The 15,502-nt window shown below is 32.0% G+C and overlaps 1 protein-coding gene across 1 annotated transcript; it reads left to right on the top strand.

Annotated features, from left to right (window-relative positions):
- The first annotated feature begins 6,260 nt into the window (after positions 1-6,260).
- Positions 6,261-14,692, top strand: LOC101209536 (pleiotropic drug resistance protein 2). The gene is made up of 20 exons (XM_004143258.3): positions 6,261-7,031; positions 7,375-7,495; positions 7,970-8,058; positions 8,785-8,869; positions 8,958-9,248; positions 9,333-9,423; positions 9,540-10,440; positions 10,532-10,692; positions 10,819-10,922; positions 11,035-11,200; positions 11,303-11,377; positions 11,466-11,602; positions 11,714-12,046; positions 12,450-12,740; positions 12,838-12,921; positions 13,030-13,163; positions 13,276-13,503; positions 13,610-13,781; positions 13,866-14,120; positions 14,215-14,692. Exons 1-20 carry the CDS (start codon positions 6,652-6,654, stop codon positions 14,482-14,484), a joined length of 4,368 nt encoding a protein of 1,455 aa, XP_004143306.1. The 5' UTR covers positions 6,261-6,651; the 3' UTR covers positions 14,485-14,692.
- Positions 14,693-15,502: the final 810 nt, after the last annotated feature.

Genomic DNA, 15,502 nt, shown 5'->3' with positions numbered 1-15,502 from the left:
TAACTAGTATATCTATTTCTGGATATGTTGAAAATAATTGAAGTTCCTAATCTTCATGGTAAAAGACCAAGTCATATATTGTTTTTTCATAATTTGATTGCTTTTTTTTCCCCCAATGAAATGTAGAAAAACCAGTAGAAATTGTATTCCCACATTGTAAATACAAAATGTAAGATTTTTAATCGAAAAACAAAAGCAATCTCTTTACAGGTATTAAATTAGGCGAACATTGTATGGATGCTGAGAAAACTTCAAACCAACATTCCGTCAACTTCATTATCTTTCTCTATTAGTCTTCTCTCTTCCTCTTCTTCTTTTTCATAATTTACGACCGCCCCTTTTCTCTTTAGTAAATTCGAATAAAATTTGGATTTTTAATATCTGAAGTTAGTCGAAAAGAAAGTTTTTGTCTCTAAAAATGAATAAAAAGCCTCTGCTAAGATGAACGTTTGAAAAAAAATTTAGAAGTTGAATCCGCTTTATTTTTTTGTTTTATATATGAATTATACGGCAAAACTGACCTTATATTAAGATTATATGACAATATGGCACATTAGCTAAGTTGCCGGCCATTTTAGTACAGTTGTATATGTGTAGTTAAGCAAATATAAGTCGGGCTTTTTGTAACTTACTTCCCTTTTTTTGGAAAATTATTCACATAAAGTATGATTAAGTAGTTCAATTATTCAACTCCATTCACTAAAAGCAGAATTTGACCCCAATTCTTCCCAAACTAGAGTGGGCTGCATCATTATTTTTTCTCATCCACCATGTTTTTCCTATCAGTTTTTTTTTAAGAATCTTTTTTCTTTTCAAACTTTCTTTTTCTTTGCCACTAATTTTGAACGCTTTGAGACTGTTTGATTCAAATTTTATACGTGCTTGTTGCCGAATTCAAGGATAATACCGCAGTTCCATCTCATCTTTGGATGGAGTTGGCCGGCAGTGGTTAAGTTAAATCTTATCATGATATGTTATCTACATAATCTAAATATAATATATGTATTAATGAATCGATATCACATCTGAATTAGAGGGATTTAGGAACATGAACGTAAACGTATAGTTAAAAAAACTTAAAAGAACTAAAAGTTACTATTTATACCAATAAAATGCATTTACTTTTAAAGGGGTTCAATCATAACAACTCCAAAATTAAGTGTGTTTCACTTGGATCAATTATATATTGAGTGGCCTCGAAATTATCCAAGGATGCATGTGAGTGAGAACGAAGCAAGCTTATAAGACAAGCAAGGGTGACATTTTCAAATCTTAGAAGATGTAAGGGAACGCTAGAGCCATCAATTATATATTGAATTCTTATTTTAAATTCTAAGCATGAGGACTTGTTTAACTAACATGTATGTTAGACTTTATGATATGTCTAAAATCATGAACAGGTAGGACTATTAGATAGATTTAGTTGCTCAATAACGATCGAAATTCTCAGCACAATAATCTCTCAAACCAAATAATTTCCAACCATGGTAAATAAAGAGGGGGGTGTTGAAGTTGATTTCAATTGTCATAATCATAAAGTTTCAATAAAAAGAGAGCTAACTTGGGTTGCAGTGATCTCTATTTATGCAAAGAATTTATTTATTGAGTTATCACCTTTTATTGATATGCAACTTAACTTTCACTTAATCAATTTAATTATTTAAGATAACTAAATTACTCCAAGCTTCTTAATGTTCAATCAAATACGATTAAGTATGCATAATTGAATTTTTCAATAGCATTAAGATCAAGAGATCCTCAAGTGAAATGTCTAATTTCCATGTATATAAATGATATTCATTAGCTTTAATTCTAGATTGGTTGGAACAATGCTCATCAAAATAGACTAGCCCGCTGAGCTAACCTATTGCAAAACTATATCTTATCAAATTGTTACGAGCCAAAGATTCAATGTAAAGCATAAGTTACACATACCTCATGCTTCCAAACATATAACAAAACACCATTCAAAGACATAATTGAAACAAGTTCTAACTCTCATAAATTCAAAGGAACAAAGGGAGATTTTTAAATTCTCAAGCTAAAACAAGTACCTTAGCCTAGCATCAACTTGCCGAATGATAAATAAGTGTTCGTGAACAAAACTAGACTAAAAGAGGTAAAAAAAGAGAAACGACTCAGAATTCGAAGTAGGTTTGACTTGTGGCAGAAATGATTATTTAAATAAGTGTTGTGTTGTTGGGTGGTCTTTGCATGCACAAATAGTTTAGAGTACCGTGACACTCGGAGATGGTGCCACATCATTTTCGTGAATAATAATCTCTTCTATCTTACAACACCACGCATAGCGCCGTAGGACAATTACTGCGCTACGAGACAAAAGCCTAATTGGCTTCATTTCATTACTCATTTGCTTCGGTTGACATCGTTTTGCTCGAATTAGCTCCAAATCGACATCATCACCACATTCTACCTTCGAATTGCTCAAAACATATATCACAATAATCAAAATAAGATCATAAAATCACAGCTTGAATTAAGTGAAAATAGATATAATATTACAGACGCTATTAAAGTCACATGCTCCAACTCCATAAGCCATGCATGCCCTCCTTACAACAAGGCTGGTGAGCTTAAAACCCATTGATGAGCTCTGTGGACGTTTTTGGGGCTATATTTCCCCTCAACACACCACCCAGTACGCCATAACACTTATATGATCGTTAAGAACTGTATAAAATGTTTATACTTGGTTTCTTTTTCTTTTTCATGAATGAGAATAGGACGAGAAGTAGAAGCTTCTTCTTGGCCTTCAAGTTTGGAGGAAAGGAACTAATAAATATTACTCTTATAGTCTTATTCTTACAATCCCATTGCCTTATAATTATCAAGTCTCAAATAATCTTTATTATTAAAAGACATGCCAACAATTATCGTGTAAGATATTGTACACACACGTGTTCCTGCTGATATATTAAACATTTTTAAGTTTATAAAATTAATAACAATATCTACAGGTTATATTACACTTTATAAAGGCATTATTGCAACTTAAATCATCAAAATTATTTTTCATATACCCTTTTCATACTTTAATCGATTAAATTAAGTAATGCTAAAATTTGAAAATATAACGACTTAAAAATTAATTAAACAGATGACAATTCTTAAACACAAATAATAATAATAATAATAATAATAATAATAAACTGATTTGTACAGTCTGCTGTTGTGATAATTTTAAAAAAATACTCCTGATATACACCGTTAATTTATTTTAATTATTTAGTGGTACAATATTTGTTTGGATCATAGAACTTAACAAATATTTAATTATATAAACAAGTCAAAGTTTGAAATGTTCACAACTGGACAATCTCTCTAGCTAAGCTATAAACCTTTCGAGAGTTTTTAATTTGTCACAAAGAACCTCCAATTCCAATGTTTGACTTAGTCCTATGAACATCTTACTACCCTCTAAATTAGTCCACATTTCTTTATAAGTTCCCACCCCCCCCTTTAATTTATCATAACTATTGTTTCTAAATTAATATCATTTCCGTTTTAGTTGTATTAAAATATCCTTAATTTTAAAATCAAATTTTGATCAATAGTGCATCTCCAATCAATTTGATTTCATTGCTTAAATTTAATTGTCCTTTTATACTAACTTTTCTTTTTCTTTTAATCTTAAACTTCTAATTTCTTCTTTTAACTCTCATCAGCTTTGGAGTAATTCAAAAGACAGTGATGGATTTTTTTAAATATAATTAACTGATTGACAACTCTCTATGATCTACATAAATAAGGTTATATTGTACCTATAACATATAAGAATTGAAGCAGCTTATTGGCTTGGTCAATTGTCTTTCCAATTTAATTTGATTTGGTTCCTTTCTAGAAGAGGTGTATAAATTATTTATATTTGATTTTTCTTTTTCAAATACAAGCAATAGTACTATTGGCAATATGCTTTGATCTATGACCCTAATTCAAATTTAAAATACACAATAATATAATTAAAGATTGCTTGCTAATATTTGAATGTATTCATTAGATATGAACATTTTTTTTTTAAAAAAATCACATATCTTTGATTCTAGAAAGTCAAACTCTTAAAAGTTGACCAAGAGTTTCTCCTTAAATGGTAAATTAATTTGAAATATAATATAACCTATATTCTTTTTCCGTCTCATATATAGTTGAAAGGCAGAAGTTTGAAAGTGTTATGATGCCAATCTTTAATATCAGTCATTTATTACATAAAGGACTGTTGAATGATCTAATCATATAATTAATCATCTCTCTTAGATAAGTTTACTTTTAAAATAGAGCTAGGTTGCTCTATTTTTTAGTAGTTGGGGTTTAACTAATTAATTAATTTTTTCATCAAATCACCAATGTGGCTCACAATGGCAGTAATTTAATGAATATAATATCTCATGCCAATGAGTTTCCTAACCCAAATAGTCATTACCAATGATTCTTTCCCGATAGATATGTTGACCAACTTAAGATAATACTAAGTTTAGCCTTCAACTTTAAGATTTGTGAATTTGTTATTTTATTTTCTCAATTTTTTAAAATTTTTGTTTTAGGTTTTTAAAAACTTTTAATTTTTTCTAATAAACTATAAAAAATTAATCTAAACTTCTAAAATTTTTATTTATTAGATATAAATATAAAAATTTTAACTTTTTAATTTTTTTGTATAATATAACATGATTTATGAAATTTAAAATTCTCAAAAAAAATTTAACTGTAAATTTGAAATTTAAATAAATAGAAACTTGAACTCTTATTAGGTTTTAGATGATGAAAGATGGGAACAAATTGAAACAATAAATATAAAGTAGCTTATTTATGTATAATTATTTTTTAAAATTGATATGATGATCACACTTTTCAATATAATGTGATGAAGCAAAATTTCAACTTAAAATGATATATAGTAGCATTTTTAACTTTGAAAAGATTTAAGATATAAAAGCATATTTACTCACGCAACATATTTTTGTTAAAAGTATTTAAGTTGGAAGATATATAACAAATAATTGATAGAAGGTATATAATATAAATATGTAGCATTTTATATTTATCCATACATTATATTCCTTAGGTTCTCAGTCACTCGGAGTACTTAATCCCAATGAACTTGTTGCGTGTGCTATATATCTATACTAACCTTATTCCCTTTCCCTATTATTTATACTATATGGGTGTTTTAAATGATCAAACAAGTTAAACATTTGAATTATTTCCACCAAATATGGTAAGGGTTGGATCATGAGTTTAGCTTAAGGTTGACAATATCGTTTACATTATGCGTGTTTAAATGATGGGACAACTTGTTATGATGGTTTGGGTATATTTAGAACTTCTAAAATAGATATTATTAATTATAAAAAGAAAATAGTTTTTAAAATTTTGTTTTTGGTGTTAGAATTAGAATTCAATATTCCTATTGAAAAAAGATGCAAATCACTGTATGAAATGAGAAGAAAATAGACTTAATTTTCAAAAACCATTCTTATTATTTGTCATGTGTGATAGATAATTTGAAGTATTTTAAATCAATTAAAAAAAAAACGATTCAACCCTAATGTAACTTGAACTTTGTGGGTTTGGAGAGAGCTTATATGTTAGGATTTTTCAAATCACTGACCTAGACAACTCAATTTTTTTTAGTAGGTAAAAGAAAATCTATCAACCCAAATCTAACTCAGCCAATTCAAACAAACGTATAATCTTGAGATGATATTAACAAACATGTTGATGAAATAGTTAAGATATCCACCAAAACAAATTAGATTAGATGAGATTAAAAGTAAAGATTGGTATTTGTATGTTGAGGCATACATCATTGCAGTCAACATTAAATATAACTAACATAAACAAGTACAACATGAATTGATGTCGTTATTCAATTCCAATACCTATCTCATTTAATAACTTGAAAGTGAATTAAACATTGAAAAAGGTCGATTAATCACGTTTAATCACAAAAAAAACTATAAAATATAGTTGTGATCGAAAGATTAATTAGATGAGAGTAGAATTTGAGTAATTAAAATTTTAAAATTTGTTTCTAACTAGTTTTTAAAAATAATGAAGCTGAATCTAAAAAGTTGAAGAAATAATGAACGGGCTTATTTATAAAAGGAACTTGTTAATTGAATTATATTATGTTAATCACATTGAAATTACAATATTGTAATTGGATGGTAATTAATAGGTTAATGCTATGGCTGAGAACATATAGTAATAATGTAATAAACAATAGCCATGACCGTCCGCCTCTGTTTCCTCTAAACTCTGTCTCTCTATATCTATTAAATATATATATAAAGTTTGCTTAATATAATCATCTTCTTCCTCCCTGAGTTCCGGTCAACTTTCTCATTACTTTATTCCCCCGCCATTTTCCTCCTTAATTCTCCATTTCCCAACTCCTTTCCTCTTTAAAACCTTTCCTCCAATTTCCACCATAATCCAAATTCATCATATTTCCATTTCCCTTTACCATTCATGCCTACACCATCGCACTCCCGGAGATTAATTCTCCGTTGACACCGTTTCAACAGCCCAAGCCCAAGCCGAACCACGAATCTTTCTTCCAAATCCAAGAGAAAGAAGAAAAAAAACAAAATCAAAGAGACAGAGATTGAAGTTAGTTATTGATTAATTAAAATGGCAGCGGCTCAGATGGTAGCTGATGATCTAGCGAGATCGATGAGCCGGCGGAGTTGGGCGTCGGCGAGCCAGAGAAGCTGGGCGACGGCAAGCATCAGAGAAGTATGGCAAGCACAGCCGGATGTTTTTAGTAGGAGTGGGCGGCAGGAGGACGAAGAGGAACTGAAATGGGCGGCGCTGGAGCGGCTTCCGACGTACGACCGACTCCGGAAAGGAATGCTGAAACACGTGCTGGATAACGGGCGCGTGGTTCACGATGAAGTGGACGTAACGAAGATCGGAATGCAGGAGAAACAGCAATTAATGGAGAGTATGCTGAAAATCATTGAAGAGGATAACGAAAAGTTCTTGAGACGCCTTAGAGATCGTACCGATAGGTCAGACAAATTCTTCCTTTCACACTTTCCCTTTTTCTGTTAAAAGACCATTTTCAAATTTTGTTTTCTCATATTTGAGATGGAAAAAAAGTTACCATACGGTCTTTCAATTTTCAAGCTACAATAAATTTTTGGATAAAAATTGAGGTATACCATGGAAGGTAAATTGTCCATTCATATCAAAGATGAATCAAAGTTGTTACACTAAAATAATATTAAATCGAACAATACATAGATATTTTTGATGTTACAAAATACATAAACATGTAAGTTTGAAGTATTATTAAAAGAGGTCAAAAAGTTAATTTTGTGTTAATGTGCTTGGATGGAAATGAAAATGAAGAGTGGGAATAGAGATGCCGAAGGTAGAAGTCCGGTACGAGCATTTAGCGGTGGAAGGTGAATTACACGTCGGAAGTAGAGCACTCCCCACTTTGCTCAATGTTTTTCTCAATATTGCTGAGGTAATTCCATTTTTCCTTTTCTCCTTTTCTCCTTTTCTCCATTCTATTCTATTTATTTAATTAATATTTAAAAATGATTTTTCTTCAAGGTAATAAATAAAATACCTAGTTATTTACCGAAGACTGGGGATGTATAAGTTTATATACAAATAAGGTGTATATATTATTGAAGTCCAAAGTTGTACGCCATCTAAACTTTAAATTAGTTTATATAATTATTTTTGTTTAATTCATATATTTTAAACATTAATTTCAAGTTGCATCGATTGAACCGCCATGTGGTTTGAAGGGTATCTCCCCATTAATAAATGAAAATTTGTTTAATTAGGAAGCTAATTTAGTCATCAATTTGTTAGACTTAAAGTATGATTAGAAAAAAAAAAAAAAAAAAAAAGCAAAAGAATTAAGAATAACAATGTTTATTTATTTTTGTTAGACGGCATGATTTGATTAATTAAAATTTAAAATTGACAGAGTGTGCTTGGATTGGTTCGGCTGGCCCCATCTAGGAAGAGAAAAATACAGATTCTTAAAGATATCAGTGGCATTGTCAAACCCTCCAGGTAATTTAATTAAATATTGTTTGGACGTGTTTCATGTTCTTTATTTCTTTATACAATTCTGTATAAAGTATTATTTCAACTTTACTTTCTTTCTTTTTTGTTTTCAAAAACATCTTTTACAATCATTCTTGCCTATACAATACACCACATTGCTTCCCTTTTTATTTTCATATTTGTCTTTATCCACGTTCTAAATTCTAATTTCTTATTTCATGATCTTTAAATAAAGACAAAAAATTTATTTCATGTATTCAATAAATACTCAGTTAGTTCATGAGAATGGAATAATATTCATAATACGTAAACCCACTTTGCTCAATTATATACACCGAAAATATTCTTAGTTTTAGATTAATAGTCACAAACTTTAGAGATTTATCATTTCAAAAACCATTTATATAAAGTTGTATCATCAAACTTTTAACTTTTGTGGGTGTATTATTTTACCAACTCCCTTGAAAAAATTTCTTTAAAAAATCGTTCAGGTATCAATTTTTAATAAAAATAAATGATATATGAATTTGAATTTAAAATTGATTTAATTACTAATTGATACTAACTCAAACGTTAGAGGTGTAAATTGATATTGGTTTGGAAAAATATAAGCTGCCATTATATTTAAGCTTAATAAGTTATAAATTGAAATGAATATGAAATTTAGCGGATACCCTTGTTTGATTGAATTTAACTAAAAAAGACTGATGTTAGTACAATGTAAAAATGCAGGATGACTCTTCTTCTGGGTCCTCCAAGTTCTGGAAAAACAACATTTCTACGTGCACTTGCAGGAAAACTGGAAAACAACTTGAAGGTTTGTTTTCAAATTCACATTTTTGATAATCCAAATATAAACAAAAGAATAAAAAAAAAGTCTTAAAATGTTGATAATTTTTTAACAGGAAACGGGAAAAATCACATATTGTGGGCACGAGTTTAAGGAGTTTGTACCTCAGAGAACTTCAGCATACATCAGCCAACACGACCTTCACAACTGGGAAATGACAGTAAGAGAAACATTTGATTTCTCAGGAAGATGCCAAGGTGTTGGTACCAGGTATGAAATGTTAGAAGAACTTTCCAGAAGAGAAAAAGAAGCTGGAATCAAACCTGACCCCGAAATTGATGCCTTCATGAAAGCCATTTCTGTTTCTGGCCAAAGAACCAACTTGTTCACTGACTATGTTCTCAAGGTTTTGTTTCTCTCCCACTATTGTTGGGTTTCTCTTCATTTTTCCTTTTGCATTTAGCTGAATCATCTTGAATATCTTCTACAGATATTGGGATTGGATATTTGTGCTGATATTATTGTTGGTAATGAGATGAGAAGGGGGATTTCTGGTGGACAGAGAAAGCGTGTAACAACTGGTATGTTTGTTTAAATCACCAATCAACTAAAAAACTTTGAACTAAGAGCAAGAGGTCTTAATTTATTGGCAATGGTAATGATTTTTTATTCATTATTATTGTTTGAAATTTGGCAGGGGAGATGTTGGTTGGACCAGCAAAAGGACTGTTTATGGATGAAATATCAACTGGGTTAGACAGTTCCACAACATTTCAGATATGTAAATTCATGAAGCAAATGGTTCACATAATGGATGTAACAATGATCATTTCTCTGCTACAGCCAGCTCCAGAAACCTTTGACCTTTTTGATGATGTAATTTTACTTTCAGAGGGTGAGGTTGTGTACCAAGGACCACGTGAAAACGTCCTAGAGTTCTTTGAATTCATGGGATTCAAATGCCCTGAAAGGAAAGGAGTAGCTGATTTTCTGCAAGAAGTCACATCCAAAAAGGACCAAGAACAATACTGGTTTAAAAAGAGCCAACCTTACAGATACGTTTCTGTTCCTGAATTTATACAAGGATTCAAAAAATTTCATATTGGCCAACGTCTTAACACAGAACTCGGTGTGCCTTTCGACAAAAGAAGTACCCACCCTGCTGCATTAGTCACTCAAAAGTATGGCTTGTCCAATTGGCAACTCTTCAGGGCTCTCTTTTCAAGGGAGTGGCTTTTGATGAAACGTAACTCATTCATCTATATATTCAAGACAGTCCAGATAACAATCATGTCTTTAATTACAATGACAGTGTTCTTCAGGACAGAAATGAAACCGGGTACTTTGGAAGGTGGTGGCAAGTATCTTGGAGCCCTGTTCTTCAGCTTAATTAATATGATGTTTAATGGAATGGCAGAACTAGCCTTGACCATTACCAGGCTTCCTGTTTTTTATAAGCAAAGGGATTCTTTGTTTTTTCCGGGTTGGGCTTTTGGGTTGCCCATTTGGGTACTCAGAATTCCTTTATCATTGATGGAATCAGGCATTTGGATTGGCCTTACTTACTACACAATTGGGTTTGCTCCAGCTGCTAGCAGGTATTTTAAAACTACCATCTCATAAACCAAATGTTTTAATAGCATTGGAAAACTCTTAATAGTAAATGAGCTTCCTTCTGTTATTATATAGGTTTTTCCGGCAATTCTTAGCATACTTTGGAATCCATCAAATGGCTCTGTCCCTCTTTCGATTCATTGCTGCAGCTGGGAGAGTACAAGTTATTGCAAGTACTATGGGAAGTTTTACTCTACTAATTGTCTTCGTATTAGGTGGCTTCATCATTGCTAAAGGTAAGTAGATTAGCCCCTCTTGTCCACAAGGCCACTATCTCTTTGTGACAATGCAGATCCAATGAAATCTTGGCTCCTTCCTCACTTGAATATCAGTAGTATTTAAATATTTGTAATGCCCTGCAGGTGACATAGAGCCATGGATGATATGGGGTTACTACATTTCTCCTATGATGTATGGACAAAATGCAATTGTCATTAACGAGTTCTTAGACGATAGATGGAATAAGGTATGATGTGATGATGATTATTCAAAAGTGAACGAAATGTTTTTAAAATCTTATTCAAATTTCACAAACGAGTCATTACTTCCAAAACTATAACTCTATTGGTTTGATGCAGGATTCTTCAAATCCCTTATTAAGGGGAACTACCGTCGGGAAGGTTATCCTTGCTTCAAGAGACTTTTATACTACTAATAAAATGTATTGGATTTGTGTTGGAGCACTATTTGGGTTCTCTTTTCTTTTCAACATACTGTTCATCATGGCATTGACTTTCCTCAACCGTAAGTCAAATCTTCTGGATTTTAGTTAAAAAATTTCTATGAAATTTTTTCTTTTTACGGTTACTGACTAACCAATATTTTCCTTTGACTAACCAAATTCAGCTTTGGGCGATTCAAGATCTGCCATTGCTGATGAGGCAAATGATAAGAAAAATAATCCGTATTCCTCATCCAGAGGTAAGAAACTTCAACTGATCTTTCCCTTTAAGTAAATGTAGTAAATGTTTTTAGGTATAATCTTATCTAAATATGTGGTTAAATACAGGTATTCAAATGCAACCTATAAAGTCTTCAAATGCAGCAAATAATTCAAATAGTACAAAAAAGAAAGGAATGGTTTTGCCCTTTCAGCCACTTTCCCTTGCATTTAACCATGTTAACTACTACGTGGATATGCCTGCTGTAAGTTACTCATTCTTACGGTTGTATTATGAATTCCATAAGATAGCTTCCTTGTTCAAATTCCTTTGCTCTAGTTATCTTGGCATTAAAACAAAAACTTGACATCAACAGGAAATGAAGAGTCAAGGGATTGATGATGATCGCCTTCAATTACTGCGAGATGTCAGTGGAGCTTTCAGACCTGGTGTCTTGACAGCACTTGTAGGTGTAAGTGGGGCTGGAAAAACCACTCTAATGGATGTTTTAGCAGGACGAAAGACAGGAGGATACATTGAAGGAAGTATCAATATATCTGGTTACCCGAAGAATCAAGAAACGTTTGCTCGAGTTTCTGGTTACTGTGAACAAAATGACATTCATTCGCCGCACCTTACTGTCTACGAATCAGTGCTATATTCAGCATGGCTTCGCCTTCCGTCAAGTGTCAATACAGAGACAAGAAAGGTTTGTTTTTCTTTTCTTAGTCTTCGAAATATCATCATCATCATTGTTGGTTGAGGTAGGTCAATAGGAAGTGTAATTAGCTTGGATAAGAGTCAAACAAATGGATGACTATTCAAAGGAAACTTGGTGGTTCTTTGTTCAATAGGAAGATTGTTGAAAATGCAACCAAAAGTCGCACATTTTCTTGATAAGAGAAGGGTCATGTGTATATAAGTGAGTGATGGTTTTAAAGGTTGTTCAAAGTGGATAGTACCATACCATAGTGAAGATAGATGGTGGCTGTATTGGCTTATCATCTAAAATTCACATATTTCCCATTTAGCCCAAGCCTTTGAGCAAACAACAGTTTAATTTGCCTGATGTTTGTTATATTCTTATATTTCCTTCTCTGTCTTTGTTATAGATGTTCGTGGAAGAAGTTATGGAACTGGTAGAACTAAACCCTCTTAGAGAAGCTTTAGTTGGACTTCCTGGTATAGATGGTCTTTCAACAGAACAAAGAAAGAGGTTAACTATAGCTGTAGAGCTGGTGGCCAATCCATCTATCATCTTCATGGATGAACCTACATCTGGTCTCGATGCTAGAGCTGCAGCCATTGTCATGCGCACAGTGAGAAACACAGTTGATACTGGTAGAACTGTGGTCTGCACAATTCACCAGCCCAGCATAGATATTTTTGAATCTTTTGATGAGGTATTATTACAACGACATGATTTCACATACAGTCATTAATCCCCTCTTGGAAGTGAAATGGACTTGTATTTTGATCTTGTTTTCATGTTTGAAACAGTTGTTCTTGATGAAACGTGGTGGACAAGTCATTTATGCCGGATCTCTTGGTCACCAGTCTCACAGGCTTGTCGAATATTTTGAAGTAAGAAAATGTTAAGAAATTATCAGTCAACTAGCTTAATTTTACTAAGTAACGAACCCGCAATTGAATTAAGCTTGAGAGTGTAACACTCATTTTTAACTGCAACAGAGTGTTCCCGGGGTTCCAAAGATTAAAGATGGCTACAATCCTGCTACTTGGATGCTTGAGGTCACAGCTTCATCTGTTGAGACTCAACTTGATGTGGATTTTGCGGATATTTATGCCAACTCTGCACTCTATCAGTACGTTCACTTGAATTGGATTCTCGTTTTCCTTTTTGTAATTCTTTTGACTCGTCTTCTAGAATTCTCATGATTTCAATTCTCCATGTTTCTCTTAATATAAATTCTTTAGGAGAAATCAAGAACTTATTGCTGAACTCAGTCAACCACCTCCCGGATCTGAAGACCTCCACTTCCCAACCAAGTATTCCCAAACATTCACTGTTCAGTTCAAAGCTTGTTTCTGGAAATGGTATCGATCATACTGGAGAAATCCTCGATACAACGCCGTGCGATTCTTCATGACAGTCATGATCGGACTTCTGTTTGGCCTTATCTTCTGGAACAAAGGAGAAAAAACGTAATGGTCAAAACTCATTATACATCACATTCTGTATTTATTGAACTTCCACAGTTCCATGTTAGTCACCATTCACTAACTACATTCATCACTTAAATCCAAACAGTGAGAAAGAACAAGATCTAAGAAACTTCTTGGGTGCTATGTATGCTGCTATTCTGTTCTTGGGAGCCAGTAATGCTTCTGCTATACAGCCAGTGGTTTCCATAGAAAGAACCGTCTTCTACCGTGAAAGAGCTGCTGGAATGTACTCACCATTGCCCTATGCATTTTCTCAGGTAACAAATAACCACATTACTAAACAAAAATAAAGTACTATTTATCTTACAGTACTTGAATTAAACAACTCCCTTATTCTGCAGGTGGCCATAGAAGTGATCTACAATGCAATCCAAACAATAATTTACTCTCTTCTACTTTTCTCCATGATGGGGTTTCAGTGGAAGGCATCAAATTTCTTTTGGTTCTACTACTTCATTTTGATGTGCTTCGTGTACTTCACAATGTTTGGGATGATGATCATTGCCCTGACTCCAGGCCCTCAAATTGCGGCCATAGCCATGTCCTTCTTCCTCAGCTTCTGGAACTTGTTCTCTGGATTCATGGTTCCAAGACCAGTAAGTGAATTTGTTGTTTCCATTGAATTTGATTCATTTCATTAAAGTTATATAGTTGTGTTGGTACTGAATGAGATTTGAAATGAAATGGCAGCAAATCCCAATATGGTGGAGGTGGTATTACTGGCTATCTCCAATTGCTTGGACAATCAATGGGTTAGTGACATCTCAAGTAGGAAACAAAGGAGGTAATCTTCATGTACCAGGGGGAGTGGATATTCCAGTAAAAACCTTCCTCAAAGATACATTTGGGTTTGAATATGACTTTCTCCCATACATTGCTTTGGCTCACTTTGGTTGGGTTTTCCTATACTTCTTTGTGTTTGCTTATAGCATGAAGTTCCTTAACTTCCAAAAGAGATAAGATTTTTCATTACTAAACTGTAAACTAATCTTTTAAATCTCAATTTGGGGAAACCAAATGAGTTATTGCTTCTCTATTCTTTGTATTATTTTTTTCCCCACAACTTTCTCAGGGTTCCACATCCAGTATAAAGTATAGTATACAGTACACACAGTTGTAGTTGTACATTTATTTTCACTTTTGTGATAATCTCTGTATCGTTGTTTTATATTATATGTATAATATAAATATATATATTGAGTTGTCTGAATTTTCAATTTTGTAATTTCTTTTTTTAAATTTACAAGTGTTTAATAGAACCCTAAATCTTGTTGTTGTTTTTTTCTTTTTTAAATAGGTCTTTTAATTATTATTATTACTTTGCCTGATATATTCTTGAATTATTATCAATAAATTGAAAGTTTGAATAGTTTTAAATATATGAAAAAGAAAATCATCTGACACAAAATTGATTATCCAGTGATCTGTTAAACCCCTTTTTAATATGAAATAGACCCATATATTTGAATGTTTAAGATAATTAACTTTTTCGTTTCTTCTTTATCAATTTGTTCACTAAATTATCGATAATATATATAATCCATATGCTTTTAAATTTAAACTAATAATTGGCTCAAAGATCTATACAACTTTAGTTCTAATTTAATTATTTCTTTAAAAAAAACAACAAAAGAAGTAGAAATAAAGAAAATTTCTTTTCCAATGGAGAGTTTGATTTTTGTAAATGGAGATTCTCCTTCCTCAACTTTTTTTTTTTTTTTTTGAGATTGATTTGTATAAAGTCAAGGAAGAGGATGATATATTTATATATATAGAAAAAAGAAGGGTAAAAATGAGAATAATAGAGAAGTAGATTAAAGAAAGAAATAAGAAAAAAGGAGGTTGTGTATTTAATCATCACACTAAAATTGAAAAAGAAGAAAAAAGAAAAAGAGAAAGAGAAAGATGAGAATAAAAAATAGATATAAAGGAAAGCAAATGGGAAATGATTGATTTTGTGGTGAAGAGATAAATAAAT

Source organism: Cucumis sativus, chromosome 6 (assembly GCF_000004075.3).
Source record: "Cucumis sativus cultivar 9930 chromosome 6, Cucumber_9930_V3, whole genome shotgun sequence".
Taxonomy (NCBI): domain Eukaryota; kingdom Viridiplantae; phylum Streptophyta; class Magnoliopsida; order Cucurbitales; family Cucurbitaceae; genus Cucumis; species Cucumis sativus.
The sequence above is the reverse complement of the archived record's forward strand: the minus strand, read 5'-3'. Positions and strand labels throughout refer to the sequence as shown.